The sequence below is a fragment of the Pteronotus mesoamericanus genome, unplaced genomic scaffold (genome assembly GCF_021234165.1).
Source record: "Pteronotus mesoamericanus isolate MK-2021 breed Mesoamerican mustached bat unplaced genomic scaffold, CSHL_Meso_final scaffold_705, whole genome shotgun sequence".
NCBI classification, from domain to species: domain Eukaryota; kingdom Metazoa; phylum Chordata; class Mammalia; order Chiroptera; family Mormoopidae; genus Pteronotus; species Pteronotus mesoamericanus.
The window spans coordinates 15,386,643-15,409,628 of record NW_026555326.1 but is presented as its reverse complement, the minus strand read 5'-3'; the positions used below and the strand labels follow the sequence as shown (position 1 = coordinate 15,409,628).

Sequence of the window (22,986 nt, the reverse complement as noted above, 5' to 3'; positions counted from 1 at the left end):
AGCCAAGTCCAGGGGGAGGGAGGTGGGCAGAGGTGGAAGAGGGGATGGGAGAATAAATGGTGATGGAAAAAAATAAAAATAAAATAAAATAAATAAAATAAGAAAGTTAATTCCATTTATGTTGTAATTGCCAGGGAGGGAGAAAGCACTGGGCTGACTGATACTTTGTTTTTCCTTCTTGTACTACAGTTCCTGCACAACAGCTTGTTTTCATATCCTCTGCCTGCACATAGTGCCTCAGTTCCCCCTTTTAGAGACATATATTATGACTAAAGTTAAATTCCTCTGAGCTCTAAGAAGGAGAGGAAATATGAGCATATGTTAATGTAAGGTATACTTTTATTACAACAGGTCAACTAAAAGAAAATCCCTTCACATTGACTATAGAATCAGCTTAAAATCTTGAGTTGTTATCATATATTCAAGGTATATAGTCAAGAGTATATCTAACTATCCATTTATAGAAATGAACCTTCTTTTAATGGAATTCTTATAACTAGATGTCTCTTACACTGTCTCAGCTCAACCAGAACCAACAACTGCCCAGGATTACAGCTAGTTACAAAAACAAACAAAATAAAAACAAAAAACCCACATTTTTGGTTGGAGAACCTATATAGGTTTAAAAAAAAGAAACAAGTGTTACTTTTATAAATAGTTTGAAACACACAATGAAATTTTCCCAACCATTCACCTAAGAATGGCTTTGACTTGAGACCATCAATCTGGCAATGTCTCTAGAACTCACCTGCACAGAGCTTTCTGCTTCCATGTAAGTGATGGTGACAATGTCTTGTTCACTGCTGTTGACTAAAAAATAACCAGACCCTTCCACAAGGCTAAATATTTCCTACGGAAAAATCAGATAAACAATATTCTATTCCCTTTGGTTTATAAATAATTCAAAGAAAATAACTTCTTTTTTTAAAAAAAAATATTTTATTTATATTTTTTAGAGAGGGGAAGGGAGGGAGAAAGAGAGGGAGAGAAACATCAGTGTGTGGTTGCCTCTCATGTGCCCTACACTGGGAATTGAACCAGCCACTCTTTGGTTTGCAGGCCAGCACTCAATTCACTGAGCCACACCAGCTAGGGCCAAAGAAAATAACTTCTATCCACCTAAAAAACTAGAGTACATGATTAAAAGATTAAGGAAAATGGACTAAAAACAAAATATGACTATTAAAGTATAACTCCTAAAGACATTGTAGCTAATTACAATATATGCATATGTATATCCATATGTATGTATATATTTAAACACATAAGTGAGAGGCTCTGGCCTTGTAGCTCAGTTGGTTAGAGTGTCATCCTGGAATTCCAAGGTTGCAGGTTCCATCCCCAGTCAGGGTACATACAAGAAGCAACCAATGAACATATAAATAAGTGGAACAACAAATCAATGTTTCTCTTTCTCTCTCTCTAAAATCAATAAAGTAAAAATAAACATATAAGTTAGGTTTTCTATTGTTATACTGTTAATTTTAATAACTGAGCATTGTCCTCTCTAATATGATTCCATTTAACTAGACCCATATAGATTCTACCTTCACATCAGGGTGGTCATAGATTGTAGCATTATCAGGCAACACAGTTACATCATCCACCAGGAGCAACTCCACAGCTGCAGATCTGGGCAAGCTGGAAAGTTCCTAGAAATGTAATGAGAACGAAAAAGGTAAAAATAAACTTTTAATTCCTCAACTCAGTGAGAGAAGATTCAATTACTTGTTCAAGTGCCAAAGATAACAGAATCATTGAGGTGCACAGTTCCCAGATTTACATCAGTTATGAACAACTTTTAAAGAAGAGCTAGGAATCTCAGTTAATTGCGTGTGTGTGTGTGTGTGTGTGTGTGTGTGTGTGTGTGTGTATAAAAATATAATGGCATAATATAATAGCATAATCAATAAAATATACTTAAAAAACTGATTAATTCAACTTTCTTCATCATCTACTCCATTTGATAGAAATTAACCTTTTTAAAATTTTACCCATGATACTCTTTTCAGTTTAGTGTGTACAATATAGTGTAAATTAATCTCCACTTCATATTTTGTCAAAACACTGTCTTCATCCTTTGACCACAAACATGCCACCCCAGTGCACCCATGGCTAGAGCTGAATGCTTCATCAGAGGGAAGATGTAAGAGTTCTGTTCAAAATCTCAGCAAAAGCTAATACATTAATTTTTTAAAAAAATCTCACTACAAAATCAAAAAGATCAACCCAAAAAGTTGAGTTGTTACACTCATTTCATTATATACAGCACAATGTTAGGTAACGATCATGGTTTGATAAAATTACCAATGCATTAAATGGCAACATTTCATAAAGGAGGTTGTACTGTTTGTATGTGAAATTTGTTAAAAAGTGCCTGTGTTTCCTAACTTCAGAAGCTACAGCCTTCTTAAGGACAAAGTTCTTTAAATAGTGTAATGCTTAGTGTTCTTAGCGGAATGCAACTTAGGTCACAAGGTATTTTGGCAACTCTTAATGTGAGCAAGAATAGGGACTTTTGAAAAATAAGCTTTAAGAAAGCTTGTTGCCCTGACTGGTGTGGCTCAGTGCATTGAGTGCAGGCCGGTAAACCAAAGGGCCTCCAGTTCAATTCCCAGTCAGGGCACATGCTTGGGTTGTAGGCCAGGTCCCCAGTAGGGGGCATGTGAGAGATAACCACACATTGACGTTCCTCTCCCTCTCTTTCTCCTTCCCTTCCCCTCTCTAAAAATAGATAAATAAAATCTTTTTTTTTAAAAAAAAGCTTGTCATCTCAGAGTTAAATTCTAACAGAATGTGAAAGTTTGAATACACTTATATGTTTAAATAAAGCCTAAAAATTACTGATTGCTTCAACCTGACTGTATGGAAAAACTAATCTGTAACAAAAAAACTGGCATTGAGTGTGAAGCCTCCATTGTTTTTGAGCAAAGCATACAAAGGTTCCTGGGGACAGGAGAGCAGGGGAGAGGGACCCAGACATTTACAACAACAGGCATTTTCTCTTCCTCTTTTTGTTGGGAGGTGGACAAAGGCCCGACTAGCTTAATCCAACATTGTCTTGAGGCCTTGCTGTGTGTGAGCCAAGCACTCCAGGTATTTTACAGCACTGATCTCCTTAGCCATGGCTAAACCCTGTGGGTAGGTGATAGGTGTTAGCTTCTTCTCCTTCAGTTTCTCAGTCGTGTCTTTCTCATCCCTAAGATCAAGCTTAGTTCCCACCAGAATAATGGGAGTGTTGGGACAATGGTGTCACACTTCAGGATGCCACTTTGCACAAGCATTTTCAAATGATGCAGGACTCATGAGAGAAAAATACAGCTGCAGGTCCTTCCGTGCTGTCACAAAAAGTAATAAGATTTCCTTCATTTTTACAGCCGTGTTCTATTTCATTGTGTAAATAATGTACCACAGTTTTTTATCTGCTCATCTACTGATGGGCACTTCGGCTGTTTCCAGATCTTGGCTATTGTAAATCATGCTGTTATGAACATATAAGGGTGCATATAACCTTTCGAATGTGTGTCTTGGAACTCTTAGGATCTATTCCCAGAAGTGGAATCGCTGGGTCAAAAGGCAGTTCCATTTTAAATTTTTTTAGGATACTCCATACTGTTTTCCACAGCAGCTGCACCAGTCTATATTCCCACCAGCAATGCACTAGATTTCTCTTTTCTCCAGAACCTCACCAGCACTTGTTGTTTGTTAGTTTATTGATGGTAGGAGACTATCATGCTAAGTGAAATAAGCCAGTCAGAGAAAGACAAATACCATATGATCTCACTTATATGTGGAATCTAATGAACAAAATAAACTGACACACCAAATTGAAACAGAGTCATGGATACATGGAACAGAATGACAGCTGTCAGAGAAGAGGGGAACGAGGGATATGCATGAAAGAAGGTGAAGGGATTAGCCAAAGAATATATATGCATAACCCATAGACAGAGACCACAGTGTGGTGATAGCCAGAGGGCAGAGGGGTAACAGGTGCTAGGGCACTGTCCACACGGCCTTGCCCTCTGCCAATGGGAAGCCTGAGCTCAGCAGTGGCCACCACCCAAAGCTGGGGAAAACCACAGAGAAACAGGAAATGCTGTATTTCTTTTCTTTTCCTTTTTTCAAAGACAGGACTGTGGCTCGGTCACTTATTTTTTTAAAAAGATTTTATTTATTTATTTTAGAGAGAGAAAGAGAGAAACATCAATGTGTGGTTGCCTCTCATGTGCCCCCTACTGGGAACCTGGCCTGCAACCCAGGGATGTGCCCTGACTTGGAATTGAACCAGCGACCCTATGGTTTACAGGCTGGCATTCAATCCACTGAGCCGCACCAGCCAGGGTGAAATGCTGTATTTCTTCACTTACCTTTGGACTTTTCTTCTCTGAATAGCCCACAAAACTGACAACAATGAGTACAGTCCCTTTTATCTGATGTACTTTAAGGATCTGATGACCTGGAGACATGCAGAAAAATACTCTGTGAGACAATAACAAGTAGAATACAAAGGTGTCTCCAGAAAACCAAATTATACCCTAATTTATTTCAAATGGTGTTTTATTGCAGGGAGGAAGAGAAAAAACACTGAATAGGGAAACATACAAGAATCAGGAAGCTGCATTTTTGTGTTGACTCTGCCACTATATTCTTACGTGACCCTGAGCAACCAGTTAATTTCTCAGTTCCTTTATTAAATGAGGGATTAAGCCAGGTAAGATCTAAAAGTCTTTCCTGTTCTGATGGTCTGTGAGTCCAAAAATAGGCTGACAACAACGTATGAGGAAATTTTTGTTTGATTTAAAAATGGAAGTGAGAAATAAAGAGATAGTCTTTTGGGACCTTTTACTCTTCTAAACTATTTTGTATATGTACATGTCACATCAGTTCCTCACTCAAAAATTGAAAATGGCTAACTATTCCTTATTAGAACAATTCAAACTCCTTAAACTAGTTTTGAAGCCTTCTATAATCTGACTCTTCTTTCCTTTGTTTTCCATTAAAGAAAAACCTTCATTAACATGAATCTGCCGCTTTTCATAGGTCAGTTATTTTATCCTCAACCATGATGATCATCCTTAAATCTGTGAAGCACTTTCTCATGATGCTTTGTCCATTCAGTCATTCATTCAACAAAGATTTATTGAGGGCCTACTAAATACTAGGCAGTATGCCAGGTAATTAGGATACAGAGATGAAGAAGAAAACAACATACTGGTAATCCTTTGCTTCAAAAACGCCACAGTTCAGTGGGGTAACTGAGAGGAAAACCAACCACTGCAACACAGTGTGGTAGGTGCTATTATGGAAGTACGAACACAGCACATACATACAGAGTATATAACAGCACGAGGAATGAATATTTTCCTTAGATTGGGAATATAGAAGGACAGAAAACTCCCAGATCAATGGAGGAAGATTTTAGTCCAGTGAAGATGTAAGAAAAAGAACACATAACATGTGCAAAGGAAAGAGGTATGACAAACCTTGTCATGGTTAAGAATCTAAAGTTGTTAAATACGAGAAAAATGTAGTGTGTACGTGGGTTGTAATAAGAGGTGAAGCCGAAGAAGTAGGCACAAGTCAGTATGTTAAGTTGCAACATGAATTTTATCCTGAAAGACACAGGGAATGCCTGGAGACAAAATGATGGTAGAACAGTCAGTGGTCACGAGTACAGGCTTTGATGTCAGAGCTTGTTGCTTCACCTATTTACTGTAATCTCAGGGCCTAAAACTGTGTCTAGAATGTAGTATAAGAATCAGTACATGTCTGGTGAATAAGTAAAGTTAAAAAATCAGGATAATAATGCCAGTCTCTCATTGTTATGAGGATTATATGAGAAAAAATATATAAACTATTTAGTGCTGTAGTCCTTCAAAATATCTAACACAAATATAACGATTAAAGTCTGGCTTCACCAATCAGACTGCAAGTCTGTGAAGGCAGAGGCTGTGACCACCTCATTTGCCACTGTATCTCCAAGTGCTTAGCACACAGTCTTATATGCCATTCAATAAGTATTGGCTGACAAATGAATAATATTTCCATAATCTAATGCAAATAATGGCAATCAATACATTTAAAAATTAATTTAATTCTATGTTCTTGTGAGAAATATTGGGCCCTAGACTTGAGCTTTGCAAACAAGGAAATCTACTTTTACATTTTTTAAAAAAATACAAAGATCAAAGATGAAAGGTGAGATATGATAAAATCTGAAATAAACCATCGCCCATAAGGAAAGGCTTATTCTAGAACCACTTAGCAGGTACACGAACACGTTCATAAATGTTCACAATACCATGTAATCGCGTCTGCCCACTGCCATCATCCTTTGCTACCATTTCCACTGAATTATAATTTTCAAAATGAGCCAGTGTTTCATTTGAGGATTTCCATTCTAGCATTAGTGAACTGAAATTATCAAACTTTCTCCTGTGTTGATCAAACACTGCCAGTTCCAGGACTGTGTCCCTTAGGCTTGATACAGGAATCTGTATTAAAATAAAAAGAAAGAAAAAAAAAATCTTAAGAGGTTTGGTAAACTGACCTTGAAGCTAGGGGGATTATGCTTTCCCCCAGTTTTATTCTTTGACAATTTTCAAATATGCAGTTATGTTGAAAGAATAGTACAATGAATACCTATACATACTTGATCTGGATGCACCTTTTGCTTTCTCTGACTCTCCCTCTACTTCCTCGCCCTCTGTGAGTGTGTGTCTGTGTGTGTGTGTTTGTGAAATTACACAGGAATCATGGCATGCTACCACTAAATATTTCAACACGCCCTTCCTAAGGATGAGAACATTCTCCTACATTGCTTACCCAGTAACCATGGTATTGCTTATCATTATTCTTCATGGTGGATTTGGAATAGATGTAAATGTTATTACTTATTGATAATGCTAATAAAAGATTTGGTAGGGAAGAAAATTAGCAAAACTATTTGGAAGTTATTTAGAGAGATCTCAATCGTCTATTGCCAATAATTATAAGCTAAGTACTGTCAGCAAGTCGCTGAGTCACTGTGTCACTCAGAGTTGCCAATTCTAGCCTAGTTCAATCCCTTCTTCTCAGACACTATCAGAGAATGAATAACAAAAGAGTTTCCCTAACTTTAATATGACAAAAGATTATTTCAGATCATTTATCTCTATAGCATGGAAGACAAAATTGCCAAGGTAGCAGAAAACACTGTACTTACCAGTTGTTTGCTGTGCTGTGGCAGAGGACATGGCTGGGCATCAGCTGGCACCTTATATACAGGGGTTACTGACATGCTGGCAGGGTGGGCACATATGAAGCGCACCTGTACAACCTCTACAGCTGGACTAGGGTTCAGGACAGCTGGGTGATTTCCAATTCGAAATGTCAGAACCTTTAAGGAAACACCAGAGCAAGAGATAGTTGTGGGTAGACAATTGATGTCAGTTGGGTCAATCTAAATGTGTTAGGATTATTGCCCTGGCTGGTGTGGCTCAGTCACCTAAGTGCTGGCCTGTGAACCAAAAGGTCGTGGGTTAAATTCCCAGTTAGGGCACATGCCTGGGCTGTGGGCCAGGTCCCCAGGTGGGGGTGTATGAGAGGCAACCAATCGATGTATCTCTTCCACATCGATGTTTCTTTCCCCCTCTTTCTCCCTTCCTTCCCCTCTCTCTAAAAATAAATAAATAAAATCTAAAAAGAACTTTAAAAAATGTGTTAGAATTATTCAAATTCTGGTATAAAGTCCCTTTGGACATTATAATCAAGCAAATTACTTAAAGGCATTATAGTTTTTAATTATTGATGCTAAGAGAAACAAGAGTACTATGAAAATTTGAAAACAAAAGGAACATTAACAAAATATAACTAACCAATTACTTAAGCATTTTCCTCCACCAAATCTTTTGTTTACCAGTTGGTAAAGAGTAGAAAAACTAATTTCTGTTTCAATTTGTCTGTGCTAGCAATACTAATGAATAACAGAATGTGGAAACAAAAAGAAGTTAGCTTTGTAAGGGGGTAATTAGGCCTGAAATTACTAACTGTAGCTATATATACAATAAAGTTCACTAGAGATATTAAAAAGAAGCTCAATTGATTATAGCATAGTTCTTAAGTTAAAATCATACATTGATAGTCTTGTTAGCCTGGTTAGCTAGGCTGTGTTTCATAGTCATACATTGCATTCTCAATACTAGTTAAACTGTAAACCTTTGTTATTGCTTTTTGTTTTTTAGATTTTCATTCATTTATTTTTAGAGAGAGGGGAAGGGAGGGAAAAAGAGAAGGAGACAAACATTGATGTGAGAGAAACATCAACCTGTTGCCTCTCACAGGTGTCCTGTCCAGGGGCTGAACCCACAACCCAGGCTGTGCCCTGAACCGGAATCAAACTGGCGACGTTTCACTTTGTGGGATGTTGCCCAACCAACTGAGCCCCACCAAAAACACTGGTTTGGACAGAAGCAATGCACAGCTGTGGATGTGATCCATCACTACCTCTAAAAATAACTAACACTAATTCAACTCATAAAGGGCGACATACTTGTTACTCGTATCAGCACAGATCTGTTTCTTCAAAATTGCTAACCAGAGATGACACTAAATTTTCCTTCCTCACATTCTTTGGAGGTGGAAAACTGTTTTTCAGTCTAGACATCCAGGAAATAAATTATAGTGATAAAGTAATTGAAATGAGCTCATTACTACAAAAAGATCTTGAACCTTTTAGTTAGTGAACTATTTGAATCCTCAGATGAGCAAAGCAAAACTTTTGGGTATATTTTAAGGATGGTAAGGTTTAAAAAAAGATCCTTTAATGAATAATTAGAATTTTCCTATCTAGTCCATAAACTAAATCCATTAAAATCTGAAAAGGAATGGCTAGAAGTACAAAAGGTTTGAATTAATCCTGCTAAAAGAAATGTTAGAAAAAGATAATTTTCCTACTTGTTCTCCTAAATCCAGACACTGGACCAGGTAGCTATACTGGCTCTGTTTCGTCTTAGCTGGCACCCGGACTTGTGTTACTCCAACTTTCTCTGTCTTCTCCATGCTCAGCTCCGAAAAGAACTGGGAGGGCTCCAAGATCCATGGACGAGGGCCCCCTTCAAACACCACTTCTTTCACAGACTGCCATGTCACCAAGGCCACTTCCACAGGGTTCACGGCCTGAGGACATTTAAAGAAATTAATCTCTGATTGGTTAGGGAATGCAACAGTTTTCTAAAGTGAAAAACTGGTTATTTCCTCTGCCAAAAATGACATTAGACTTAATTCCCAAACTAAGAAACATATAAATCATGTCTCTCACTTGGAATGCTTCTCAACCTCTGCACTAATTTTTTTTTATTTAAATTTTTTTTCCTTTCAGTTTTCTCCATACTAATTTTGATCCTACCTATCATTCAAGCCTAACTCATGTGTCACTACCCATTAAGTTATGTTTAATTATTCCATACCACACCCACTTCTGCATCCTTTAAACTCTTATAGTATTTCTACCATTCATTTGTATACTTATTCACATTCTAGCGCTATTTAAATGTGTCAAATGCTTCATATGTATAAGTCTGACAATTCTTGTTATGTTCTCTAGTTATATAAACTTCTTAAGAAGAGAAAGTATCTTATATCCAAATTTTAAAAAAGAATTTCTATTCCTCAGTGGGATTTATTACAATGTTGTGTGTATAAAAGGTATTGAATAAATAAATACTGAGTAAGCATTTTAAATGGATATTTTAAATTTTTTATTCTTAATCCTCACCCAAAGATATGTTTTTAAAATAGATTTTATAGAGGAAGGCAGAGACAGAGAGAGAAACATTGACCAATTATCTTCCATACATGCCCCAGCCAGGGATCGAACCCGCAATCTAGGTATGTGCCTGGACAGAAAATCGAACCCACAGCCTTTTGGTGTATGGGACAATGCTCCAACCAACTGAGCCACTTGGCCAGGGCTTAAGTGGATATACTTCTAAAGTGTCAGGAAATTCTGCCCTAAAATATAAAAATAATACACCTATACACTATACACACATCCTATTTCTCAAAGATCTCACGAAAGAGGTTGTTGAGATAGGTATTACTCATTCCATTATACAGAGGAGTTATTTATAGATGAGGAGACAGGTTTTAGGAGAACGAAGTATTCTCAAAACGTAGGTTATTTTTGCATGGCACAGTGTCTACAGGAGTGACTAAGTCACAAAATGAAGTACAGAGTTGAAGCAATCACTCTAAAAACGTAAGCAAACCATTCTTTAGTATTCGTTTCCTGAACTAGTTAGTCATGTTTATCATTGAACACTATTAAAATTAAACATTCTTATGTCTAATGGCAGTATTCTCTTAAATAAGGTACATATAATTCAATTTAACATATATTCATTGATGGCCTACTGTGATACAGTCATAAAAAGCCAGCTCTGACTGGGGTGGCTCAGTGGGTTGGGTGTCGTCCTGCAAACCAAAAGGTCACCAGTTGGATTCCAGGTCAGGGCATATGACTGGGTTGTAGGCCAGGTCCCCAGTTAAGAGTGTGCATTGGGGGTGTGCAAGAGGCAACCAATCGATGTTTCTCTGGCACATGGATGTTTCTTTCCCTCTGTTTCTCCTTCACTTCCCCTCCCTAAAAATAAATAAATAAAATCTTTATTTTAAAGAGGGCAAATAAGGTCCTGCCTGTATGGAAGTGTCTAATCACTATATTTTATGCCTGAAATTAATAAATATTGTATGTTATCTATGATTTAAAAATAAATTAAAACTAATGGCTCTGTCTCACAGTGGAGCTCACAGCCTGGGAAAGACAGATTTGAAATAGATAAAGAGTATAACGAGTAGTACAAAAAGCAAAGTACAGTGTGTCATGCAAGCCTCTAAAAAAGAAAAGGCTTCATGAAGGCCTCCCTGTAAAAGCAAAACAAAAATTATTTCTTTCTCCTATTATATAGTCTAAAACTAATCAGATCAACTGAATTGGCATGACATAAAAGGACAAATTGGGAACTGTATCATGTACTGAAACATAATATTGATAACAAAGGTAAAACATATTTTTTTCAGCAGGGAAATGGAATTATGTGTAACCAAAGCACGAGGTGGAAAAAGAAAATCATCATCTAACTCCCTTTCCTTTAAGGATCGTTTTTATTCAGCAGAAATCTGATTTGTGGACACTCAATAGATATAAAATAAGGCTATGGACAATGATAAAGGCAAGAAAATAACCTAGGCAATTCACTAAAGAAGCAAATGAAATATGCCCAAACCACATGTTTAATACCTATGCACAACGTGCAATGAGGCCAATTTAGAATGCAAATTTTAATGAGTAAGTTATCATTTTTAAATTAATAACTTCCCTTGCTTCTTTCATTAGTGTTAACTTTTTCCTTATGAGTGCCTCCTTATGCCAAGAGCATTAAGTTAGGATTTGTCAGTATCTATCAGCATGAATTTATAGACATCAGTTTTAGTTCCTGAAGGAATTAAATATGTAGAAAGCATACCAGGCTCTATCTACTTTTATTCTGAACCAGAGGTAGTGGTATCTTGGTACTTGTTAATTCACTCTGGAACTCGTGACAAGTGCCCAAACCAATGAGTACCAAATGATGAAGTATTTTCTCCTGTGGGGTGGCATCGTGACCCATAAAAGTTCTCGTAAGTGCGATGAGTACTAAGCAAGCACCGGGTGCTGAAACAATTTTTTTCTCGTCAAAATACAAGGAGTACAGGGTTTGACGAGTTCTGAAGCCAACGAGTACCGAGGTATGACTGCGTAATGGACCAATCCTTAGGAACCAAAATAATACTAAAAATCCACAAATACAAAGGGTAAAAGATGATTGTCCTCCCTTCCTAGGATAGAATGTTTTATTTCAGACTTCTTCAAAAGGGATATACTAATATTTTATTCAGAAATATGTACATATGTAAAAATTTAAATAATATCTTAAGATTAGTGGATTCTATGTACTTTACTATACATATTTTATACTTCATTAAAAAGAAAGTGAAATATGTAAAACTTGCTGATACAACTTAAAAATATTGCCATGGCAGAAAATGAGGAAGTAAACTCCCTGATACTCAGGTTTGATGAAAGCACTGTAGATCTAAAAGCAAGAGAGTGGTTAAGTAAAGAGAACACAAATATCACTGATCTTTAATAGAGATCACAGATAGCTAGGAAGCCCCTAAGTGGACATAGTGGGATCCATGAAAAGATATTCCTTACTATAAAATAGCTCACCTTTAGGGGTTCATAGGCAGCAAATGTAGCACTGCTTTCCAGGTGCTCTTCATAATCGGTTACACTCACTGTTAACAGAGTGTGACCCAGAGATCTGGCTGCTATATGTGTGCTGGAACAGTGCTTTGGCCCAGGTCTTTGAATACCTGGAAATCAAATAGTCTGACTTCAGTAGGGTAATAAGCAGTAAATTCTCAAGGAAATTAACCTACAGAAATAAAAGAATACTAACACATTTTTAAAAAATCTTGACCTCACACACTACTAGGCTCCAATTGTTTACACCAAGTTGATATAAAAATCTGTTTCTACCCATTAACAGGTATTTATCTCATAAGCCACAATGCTATGCACAGTTAGGATACAAATTTGAACAAAGATCCTAACCTCAAGATATATATAGTTCAGAATAGGAGAGCACACATTTACATAAATTAAAATATTAGTAGAAAATTATAAGCATTATAAAAGCCTAGAAAACAGAAAGATTACTTCTAACTGGAGAGATCAAGGAAAGTTTAGATATGTAGAAAAGAGTTTCTCAAGCAGACAAATGAGAAAAGAAATATAAATGCAATACAAATGAATATATGAAAGAGATACATGGGAAATTCAAATTAAAGTGGTTGGTTTAGCTAGAGACATATATGAAGCCAAGTATATAGTTATAAAAAGTTGGTTGCTTTATATTGAAGAGGACCCTGAATACTAAGCTAAAAGGATTCCAGCCCTATTCCACTGGCAATGAAAACCTCTCAAAATTTTTGAGCAGGAAAAATTACTATCAAATTTAAGTTTCATGAAGATCTATCTGATAGCCATGATTATCACAGTCAAGAATAGTTAGGAGGATATTGTTACATTCTAGGTGAGAGATAATGAGGGTCTAAAAATTAGGAGAGAAAACTTGAGAATAGAGAGGAGACAGTTATGAGTGATATTATATAGCATAATTAGCAAGGAAAAGGGAGAAGTCCAAGTTGATGGCAATCATAGGTAAGTGCTATGAGAATTAAATGAGTTCATATATGAAAATATCCAGGAAAAAAACAGCAAATGCTAAGTAAATACTAGATGTTACAACTGTCATTATACTGATGAAAAACAATAGTGATCAGGATTAAATAGGAAGTTCAGTAACAGAAAGTGATATTGATCTTCATGATTAACTTATTCATATCTTTATTAGAAAAATATATTTTATTTTTTGAATAAATTTAATACACACACACATATTAAAGGGAACTCCATTCCTCTTAGAGGAGATGTGGTATATACATTAAAGAAAAAAGAGAGGAAAAGAGCTTGAAGCTAGAAACAGAAAACCTTCATATGAACTAAAAGCTGATATTGTATGGCCACAATGAACCCTGGACATCTTATTCAATTTCTGTGCCTCTGTTTCTTTCTACGTTACATTACAATACTGACTACAAGGCAGTTGGCAGAATAAATAAAATTACTGTAAAGAAAAAATAATATGTGAATTTAGACTACAATTTGTAGTTTCTGAATTGATGATTTGTCCTTTAATTCAAAGACAAAGAAAAGGGAAAATAAAAAACCTCCACTTACCTTCTTTGAGAAGAGTAAAGACTCCTTTCTTATCCATGTTTAGACCCAAGGGTAAATGAGAGCAGTCTGTGAACACAATGGCCTCTTTGGTCTCCTTATTTATGTGATACATAGCAATAGGGATTTCTATAAGCTGGCCAATCTCCACATCAGCATGAAATGGTAACAGATCCATTTTGTTCAGTTTCAGGACATATATCTAGAGGGGGAAAAATTCATCTTTCAGGAAAGTTATATTAGAAAAGTCTCAGAAGAAAGCATTCTTAAATATTTATATAAAAATACTATTCAATATATATGTGTGTGTATGTGTGTGTGTTTAGTAGGTGCTGAACATGTGACACATTTCATTCCTTGATTAATTGATCTCTCTAAAACCTCTAACATTATATAGCAGGTTCTGGAAATTATGGCCAAAGTGCAATTTTTCTTAGCTTTTGTAAGCTAAAACTGGTTTTACATTTTTAAAGCATTGTAAAATAAAACAACAACAGCAAAGAAGAATATAGCCCTGGTTGGTGTGGCTCATTGGATTGAGCACTGGCCTGTGAACAGAAAGGTCACCAGTTCTATTTCCAGCCAGGGCACATGCCTCAGTTGCAGGCCAGGTACCTGACTGGGGACGTGTGAGAGGCAACTGATTGATATGTCTCTCACACATGGATGTTTCTCTCCCTCTCTTTCTCCCTTCCTTCCCTTCTCTCTAAAAATAAATAAATAAAATCTTCCAAAAAAAAAAAAAAGGAGAAGAAGGTAAGAGACTGTATGTGGCCTACAAACCTACCGTATTTACCATATGGCCCTTTACAGAAAAGGTTTGCTGACCTCTGATACAAAGCAATTCCTCTTTCTTGATATCTTTTCAAAAATTTTTTTTATTTTTTTGCTGTAGATTGCTTGTGTCCCCCTTCAGTTCATATGTTGAAATCCCAATCCCCCAAGTGATGGTATTGTGAGGTGAGGCTTTTGGGAGGTGACTAGGCCTTATAAATGGGATGCATGCTCTTATATGAGACCTCACCAAGGTCCCTAGTCCCTTCCACCATGTGAGTTTACAGCAAAAAGAGACTTCTATGAACAAGGAAGCTTTCCTTCACCAAACACTGTATCTGCCAGTGCCTTGATTTTGGACTTCCCAGACTCCAAAACTGTGAGAAATAAATTTCTGTTGACCCTGACCAATGTGGCTAAGCTGGTTGGAGCATCATCCTGTAAACTGAAAGGTTGCAGGTTTGGTTCCTGGTTAGGGCACAGGCCTATGTTGTGGGTTTGGTCCTTGATTGGGGTGCATACCAGTGGCAATTGGTTGATGTTTCTCACATTGCTGTTTCTCTTCCTCTCTCTCCCCCTCCCTTCCCCTCTCTCTGGAATCAATAAATATATCATCAGGTGAGAATTTAAAAAAACTTTTTTTTAGATTTTATTTATTTATTTTTAGAGAGAGGGGAAGGGAGGGAGAGAGAGAGGAAGAAGAAATATTGATGTGCAAGAGAAACATTGATCGGTTGCCTCTCGCACACCCCCGACTGGGGACTCAGCCTGCAACCCAGGCATGTGCCCTAACTGGGAATTGAACCAGCCACTTTTCAGTTTGCAGGCCAGTACTCGATCCACTAAGCCACACCAGCTAGGGCATGGGTGAGGACTTACGGTTAAAAAAAAAAAGAAAGAAAGAAATTTCTGTTGGTTATAAGCTACCCAGTCTTTGGTATTTTGTCACAGCAGCCCAAACAAAGTCTTTTTTTTTTTTTTTTGTCACTTTTTATGTTTCTTCTGCTTGTTTCTTACTCTGCATATGTCTGTTAAAGTAACACATATTCTGACTACATGTCTTTCCTGGGAAATCTTATCGAGTTCCTGGACTTCAATAACCAATCATATGCTGGGAACTCCAAATATTTATCTCTAGCCCTAATCTTTCCATTGTTCTTCAGACCCTTATTTCCATCATTTTTAAAATTTTCTACTTATTGATTTGAGACACACACACACACACACACAAAGTTGTGGGGGAGAGACATCAATTTGTTGTTCTACTTATTTATGCATTCATTGGTTGATTCTTGTGTGTATTTACTGGGAATCGAACCTAGAACCTCGGCATGTTGGGACAATGCTCTAACCAATCCAGCTTCCCTGCCAGGGCTTCCTTTGTTTCATGGATGGTCCATTGGTGAATCACACTAATGTATCCAAAACTGAATTCATCACCTTCCTCTCCCCTGCCCCCTTTTCTTTTGTTTCTATCCACTTAGTTGCCAAAGCTGAAAACCTCTGTGTCTTTAGATCTTTCACTTTTCCCCATCCCACTGGGCATCAGATTTGACTAAGGCTACCTCTAAAATAACCCTCAATTTCATTAGCTTAGGCTTAACTGGACACTTTGCCTTCACTTTCTCCCTTCAATCCATTCTACTTGACTAGTATATACCACCAGCAACTATCTTTTGTTCTTTCTAAAATATAGTTGTTATTATCTAATTATAAAAATAACTACAGCCCTGGCTGATGTGGCTCAGTGGATTGAGCACTGGTCTGAGAACCAAAGGGTCTCTGGTTCGATTCCCAGTCAGGGCGCGTTCCTGGGTTGTGGGCCAGGTCGCCAGTAGGGGACACGTGAGAGGCAACCATACATTGATGTTTCTTTCCTTCTCTCCTCCCTTCCCCTCTGTCTAAAAATAAGTAAATAATATATTTTTTAAAAATAGCAAAAAAAATTACATATTTTTCTAAGCACACATTTTACCATACTATTTGCCTTATTAAAAACCTGTGTTGGTTTCTCATTATCTATAGAAGGGGTCAGCAATTGTTTTCTGTAAAGGGCTAGATAGCACGTATTTTGGGCTTTCGGGGTCACAGGGTCTCTGTGCCAATTACCCACTCTGTAGCTGTGGCTTGAAAGCAGCTACAGATAATATGTAAATGAATGAAAATGGCTGTGTTCTGATAAAACTTTATTTAATAAAAGTCAACAGGTTGAGTTTGACCCTTAGGCCTTAGCTGAGATCCATTATTCAAAGCCTTGTTCAAGTTCCCACCTCTTTATGATAGTCTCCAACTGGTCACATCTATAAGGATTTTTCTTTTATAAACTAATAATACTTTTACTTTATAATTCAAATAACTATCAATCATATACAACTTTAAAATACCTCACATATCATTTTCTTAAAATGTCATTTGACTTTTCATGTGAATATATCTTCCTAGACTTAAGATTCTTTAAAGTAGGCATATGTGCTTTTTGAAGGTCTTATGATACATAGCATGGTGTTAGTGCCCAAGGGTGCTCAATAAATATTTGAATGAAAACAAAATTCTATATCCTGCAAGGAACAACAACATCCACTAACATATATTAAAAGTGGGAGAAAAACCAGAAAAATGGTTATATATAATTTAGTAAATAAGACTTTTCAATCTTTTAGAAACAAGGCTGACAAACAAAAATATGAAACTAGAGCCCTGGCCAGTGCGGCTCATTTGGTTGCAGCATCACCCCATAAACCAAAAGGTTGCAGGTTTGATTCCCAGTCAGGGTCACAGGTTCGGTTCCCCGGATGGGATGTGTACAAGAGGCAACCAACTGATGTTTCTCTCCCCCTCTCTCTCCCTTCCTTCCCCTCTAAGCATGTTCTCAGGTGAGGATTAAAAAAAAGTGGAAAAAACAAAAGAAACTAGAGATGAAGTCACCGTATCTTGCTGTGTATAATGCACACCCACGTTTTTGGGCACATTATACATGGGATTATTATACTCATGGTATGCAATCATTATACCCATGCATATTATGCACCCTTAATTTTCTGTTAAAAATCTGGACAAAAGAGTGTGCATTATACATGGCAAAATACAGTACTATAAAAGTCATATATATGATAATAACATAATACAACAATAAAAATAGATAACATTAATTAAGTTTTAAACATATCTCAAGCATTGGGGTAAACATCATCTCATTTAATTCTTTTAAAAAATATTTTATTTATTTACTTTTAGAGAGAGGGGAAGGGAGGGAGAAAGAGAGGAAGAGAAACATGTATGTGTGGTTGCCTCTCACATGCTCTTAACCAGAGACCTGGTCAGCAACCCAGGCATGTGCCCTGACTGGGAATTGAATCCATGACCCTTTGGTTTGCAGGCCAGCACTCAATCCACTGAGCCACATCAGCCAGGGCTCATCTCATTTAATTCTTACAATAATCCTTTGATGTGATACTGTCATTATCCTCATTTTAGGGAAGAGAAAACAAACATAGACATTAAATAACTGGCTATTAAGTGAAGCAAGATTCAAACTGGGTCAAGAATACTTAAGGAATATGTACTTCCAGACTGAATTTGATCATCACTTTTTAAATAGACAATATGGATTATAAATAAATTTAAATATGTTACTGTACTTAAATTTAGACAGCAGAAAAAGTAAAAAAAAAATAATGAAAAAGAAAAAAATGAGCAGTGTCTCAGGGGTAATAAGAAGGTTCTTCGTAGAGTTGTTTACCTTAATTTCTCCATATCGAAAGAGATTTTGTACATCTCGGGCCAAAACAGTACTGTTTCCCCTGACCTGACCTGCAGTCACCACTCCTTTTGTGGTTACCATGGCCACTGTCTCATTAGAAGAGGTCCACGTAAAATTGCCACTGCCACCCTCTACCTGTGAAAACACACAACTTACATTGAATTAGTATAAGAGAAAAATGTAATTTAAGTGCAGATGTAAAATCTAGTAAAATAAAGTTTAAGAAATACTAAAAATATATAATTAATTATTTCTGGACACATGAAACTGTGCTGTTATAGGAAAAAAGAGGAAGAAAAATGCTAAAAGGGGTTATGTAATGGCAGTGTCACAAAACGTCAAAAAAAAAAGGGTACAGAGAAGCTTGACAAAACTTTATAAAACTCACAAGGAAAGGGTAAATGGAAGACAGAAAGTATACCGAGTCCTGTTAAGATGACAGAACTCAAGGGCATGATTTTGTTGTCACCAAAAGCTGAGTCTCACTATTGGGTTGGTCAAAAGGTTTGTTTGTTTGTTTGTTTTCTGTACAACGGTTCTAGTAATGCTTAGTTGTCTTTAACTGCATTGGAAACTATTTTGTTAAATTGTATTGTGACAGCTGTCATATTAGTGTGCATTAAAAAAAACAAAAATTGGTGAATTTTCATGTAGCCATTTTAATACTGAAGATGGAAGAAAATAAACATTTTCAGCGTGTTATGCTTTATTATTTCAAGAAAAGTAAAAACATAGTTGAAATGCAAAAAAAGATTTGTGCAGTGTATGGAGAAGGTGCTATGCCTGATTGAATGTGTCAAAGGTGTTTTGTGAAGTTCCATGCTGGAGATTTCTCACTAGACGATGCTCCATGGTCAGGTAGACCAGTTGAAGGTGAGAGTGTTCAAATTGAGACATTAATTGAGAACAATCAACATTACACCATATGGGAGATAGCCAACATACTCAAAATATCCAAATCAATAAAGTTATTGGTGAAAATGAAAAATGTTTCTTTTACTCAAAAATTTAAATGGACTTTTTAGCCAACCCAATATTAGGACTAGGGGGAAATAAAATTTAAAATTAGCCAAAAATCACTAAATTAAGCTATCAGAGAAACTAACTTATCTCTTTGTGAATTCTCATAAGATAACATACCTGTACTTTATAACGATATAATATTCCCATAGGATGATGAGGAAATGCCAGAAAGCTGGGTGTAAGTTTGATAGGAAAATATATCTTCACTTCCTGCTGATGTACAATTGGAAATTTTATAGGCTGAATATCTTTGTTCTAGCAGACCAGGAAAAAAAGGGAGCAAAATAGATTTTATGAGAACTGTTCTTATGATACATTCATAGTCAAAGCATCAGCAAAATGGTGTGCTAATTAATTACTCTACCAGCTTCTATCTATAAAAGAAATGTTCCTATTCGTTAAAGAAGCACATCTACTATGGTTCATTAATAATGAAAGGAATTTTCCGAGATCCAAAATAAGTATCATAACCAAGGAAATTAGTTAAAATTTTCTGAAATAAAAGAGTTTTATCACCCAAAGGAAGTGTTGGGAAGTACCCCGACTGGTTTCAGGAACTTAGCCCATCCGACAGGCAAGAGGGCCCCAAGGCTGGAAATAATCAAGGAGGCCCTGGGAAGACAGGCCACTGAGGAGACAAAACCTGTCCCCCTGGCAGGGGTGCAACCCCTGTCTCCCTCACATCACCCTGCTTGGTCCTGAAGATGGCTGGTTAGTCAATGACAGGTAAGACCCCTCAATGGAAGGGGCAACCTAAGACAGGCACAGTGTGTGGGCATCAGGGAAAAACTTGGGGGACACGGAAAAGGGAAAAAGACCCGCACCCCTTGGCTCGGCTTTAATATGGCCAGGGTCCTCATTCTATCTGAAAGAAATTTCCTTATTTCTTGGTTGCTTTGCCCTTCCCCTTGCCTGGCTCAGGCTTGAAACAATACTGGAGACAGCTCTAAATTGGATCTGGCGGTTCCCAGGGGAAATTAGGCCTAGAAGTAAATTCTTTAATGCATGCTTTGTTTTTCCCTCAAAACCTATGATAACCAGCTCATGCTGGGAAGGAAATTTACATTATTCATAGAACCTTGACCCTATATCCTTTGGCGCCCTTGTGTTTACACCCTCATGTTTACTCATCCTGGCTTGGACCCATGTAAATTGGTGTGTTCCTGCCATTTGTTCTCCTCAATATCATCTACTCTCTGTGAACATTAACATAATGATATAATGAGATCACCTGTACATTCATATTGCCTAGCCCCATTGATAACTTTTTCAATAAAAGCCTTTGGAAAAAGGGGCTCAGGCAGCCTTCTCCATTAGAGGGAAGAGCTCTGTACCCCTCTCCTGGCAAACAGAGAGAAGATTTCTGGGATGACTCACTTTGTTTGCCCCTATTTGTGATAACTCCAGGATGGGCTCTCTGGGATCAGAACCCACGGTCCCACCTCAGGGAAGGAAATAATAGTTTCAGAAAGGAAGACTCTTGGACATCCATCAGTTAAGTATATAAACCATAAAGGCAAAAGGATATTACAAGCTATTCATAAGAAAAAAAATAACATTTAAAGATGCTGGGGTAAGACATTCCCCTCATGCTTAAAAACAAGAGCAGGGTTTGGGAAGTAGGGGAATCTATATAGGTAAAATGGAGTCCTCAACTCAACTATGTTGGTATTTTCTCTTTGAAGGCAAAAATGCTGTATCTATCTACCTATCTATCATCTGTCTATCTATTTTTTAAAGAAGCCCTGAAATATTTATCAACAGTCTCTCATGTGCAATACTGGCTCTGATTTTCTCTACACTCTTGTAAGGTAACTAGGTCATAAACTGATAATACCTGTCTTTCGGTTTCAAAGAACATTATTCTATTTTAGCTAACTGAGGCTGATTTTGGATTTTTGACTTTCAAAGCTGTAAGATAATAAATTTGTGTTGTCTTAAGATGAAAGAGAGAGAACCATTCTGGTAGTATTTAAGTGATCACTGAGAGAAACAAGAAGAAATCTATTTGGAATAGGAAACATATGCTAGGCCTGGATAGAACTCTTACCACTCAAGGAGAAGGCAATAGTACAAAACGGGTTGGTCCTGGGAAGATATTTTATAAAATATAGAAAAAAAGAGAATATAGTACTTAAAAAGGCAGAGGATGAAATGCTCTTGAAAAGTTTTTACTGCAGGGAACATAAATTTTAAACAATGTCTGCTTTGGTACATTGGAAAATAAGGACATGAAATAAGGATAAAAGCAGAGCTATGACAACAAACTGGAATAAAGAGGAACATAGCTGAGTGCAGAATGAAATTTAAAGTGAGCTAGACAAAAAAAGTAATAAAATTTTAAAATGCCATGGAAGTTTTACTTTTTGTTTTTTAATATATTTATTGATTTTAGAGAGAGAAGAAAGGAGAGAAACATTTGGTCAGTTGCCTCCTGTATGCACCCCAACCAGGGATGGAACCTGTAACTTAGGCATGTACCCTGGCAGGAAATTAAACCCACCACCTTTGGTGTATAGGCAGATGCTCCAACCAACTGAGCCACCCAGCCAGAGCAAAATATATGAGAGTTTTAAAATGCAATAAAAATAGTAAGAAACAGAATCAACAGTAAAGAACAGACTCAACCCTGTAGAAAACCAAATGCTTACTATGGAAGATAATTAAGAGAGCACTCTCAGAGTTATGAAAAAGTATACAGGTTAAAAAAGAAAACAAGAACCAGACATCCCAAGTCTAGATGATTGATTGTTCTTAATACATTTATTTAGATACCACTGATTTGTAACTATCACTTTCCATAAGTTTTTATATGTGGTACATTGGTTGTTGTTTTTCTTTTTTAAAGATTTTATTTATTTATTTTTAGAGAGAGAAAGAGAGAGAAACATTGACACATTGCCTCTCATCCCCCCACCAGGGGACCTGGCCCACAACCCAGGCATGTGCCCTGACCAGGAATCAAACCTGCAATCTTTCAGGTTGCGGGATGACACCCAACCCGCTGAGCCACAGCAGTCAGGGCAATATGTGGTACTTTCAATGGTACTCCAATATGATTTCCATCTTAATGTGTGAGTTATTTAGAAGTCCTTTATTAAAGTTTCTAAATATGCATTCTTTTTTAAAAAATCATGTTTATTCTATTACAGTTGTCTCAGTTTTTCCCCCTTTGTCCTCCTCTATCCATCCTACCCTGCCTCCCTCTCCCACAGTCAATTCCAGCTCTGTTGTCCACGCCCATGGGTCATTCATACATGTTCTTTGTTTAGTCCCTTCTACTTCTTTCCACCATTGTCCTACTTCCCCATCCCCTCTGGTCACTTTCAGTCTGCTCCATGTTTCCTTGCCTGTGGTTTATTTTGTTCATTAATTTATTTTGTTGAATAGATTCCACTTATAAGTGAGACCATATGGCATTTGTCTTTCAGTGACTGGCTTATTTCACTTAGCATAATGTTCTCCAGTTCCATCCATGATGTCACAAAAGGGAGGAGTTCCTTTTTTCTTTTTCTTTTAAATGCAGATTGATTTTATTTATTTATTTATTTTTAAATGTCAAGATCTATTGTAAAATATTTAAAAATTTAAACCATTATAAGGC

At 36.9% G+C, this 22,986-nt stretch overlaps 1 protein-coding gene across 1 annotated transcript in view; it reads right to left on the bottom strand.

Annotated features, from left to right (window-relative positions):
* NUP210L (nucleoporin 210 like) overlaps positions 1 to 22,986 on the bottom strand; it is a 90,775-nt gene that overhangs the window by 31,596 nt on the left and 36,193 nt on the right. Inside the window, exons 11-20 of the mRNA XM_054562867.1 lie at positions 19,500 to 19,637; positions 18,339 to 18,494; positions 13,829 to 14,027; positions 12,254 to 12,399; positions 8,938 to 9,159; positions 7,208 to 7,381; positions 6,305 to 6,497; positions 4,371 to 4,459; positions 1,548 to 1,652; positions 749 to 850 (exon numbers count right to left, since the gene is read on the bottom strand). Of these exons, the coding sequence (XP_054418842.1) occupies positions 749 to 850; positions 1,548 to 1,652; positions 4,371 to 4,459; positions 6,305 to 6,497; positions 7,208 to 7,381; positions 8,938 to 9,159; positions 12,254 to 12,399; positions 13,829 to 14,027; positions 18,339 to 18,494; positions 19,500 to 19,637 (1,524 nt within the window). The remainder of the gene's footprint in view (positions 1 to 748; positions 851 to 1,547; positions 1,653 to 4,370; positions 4,460 to 6,304; positions 6,498 to 7,207; positions 7,382 to 8,937; positions 9,160 to 12,253; positions 12,400 to 13,828; positions 14,028 to 18,338; positions 18,495 to 19,499; positions 19,638 to 22,986) is intronic.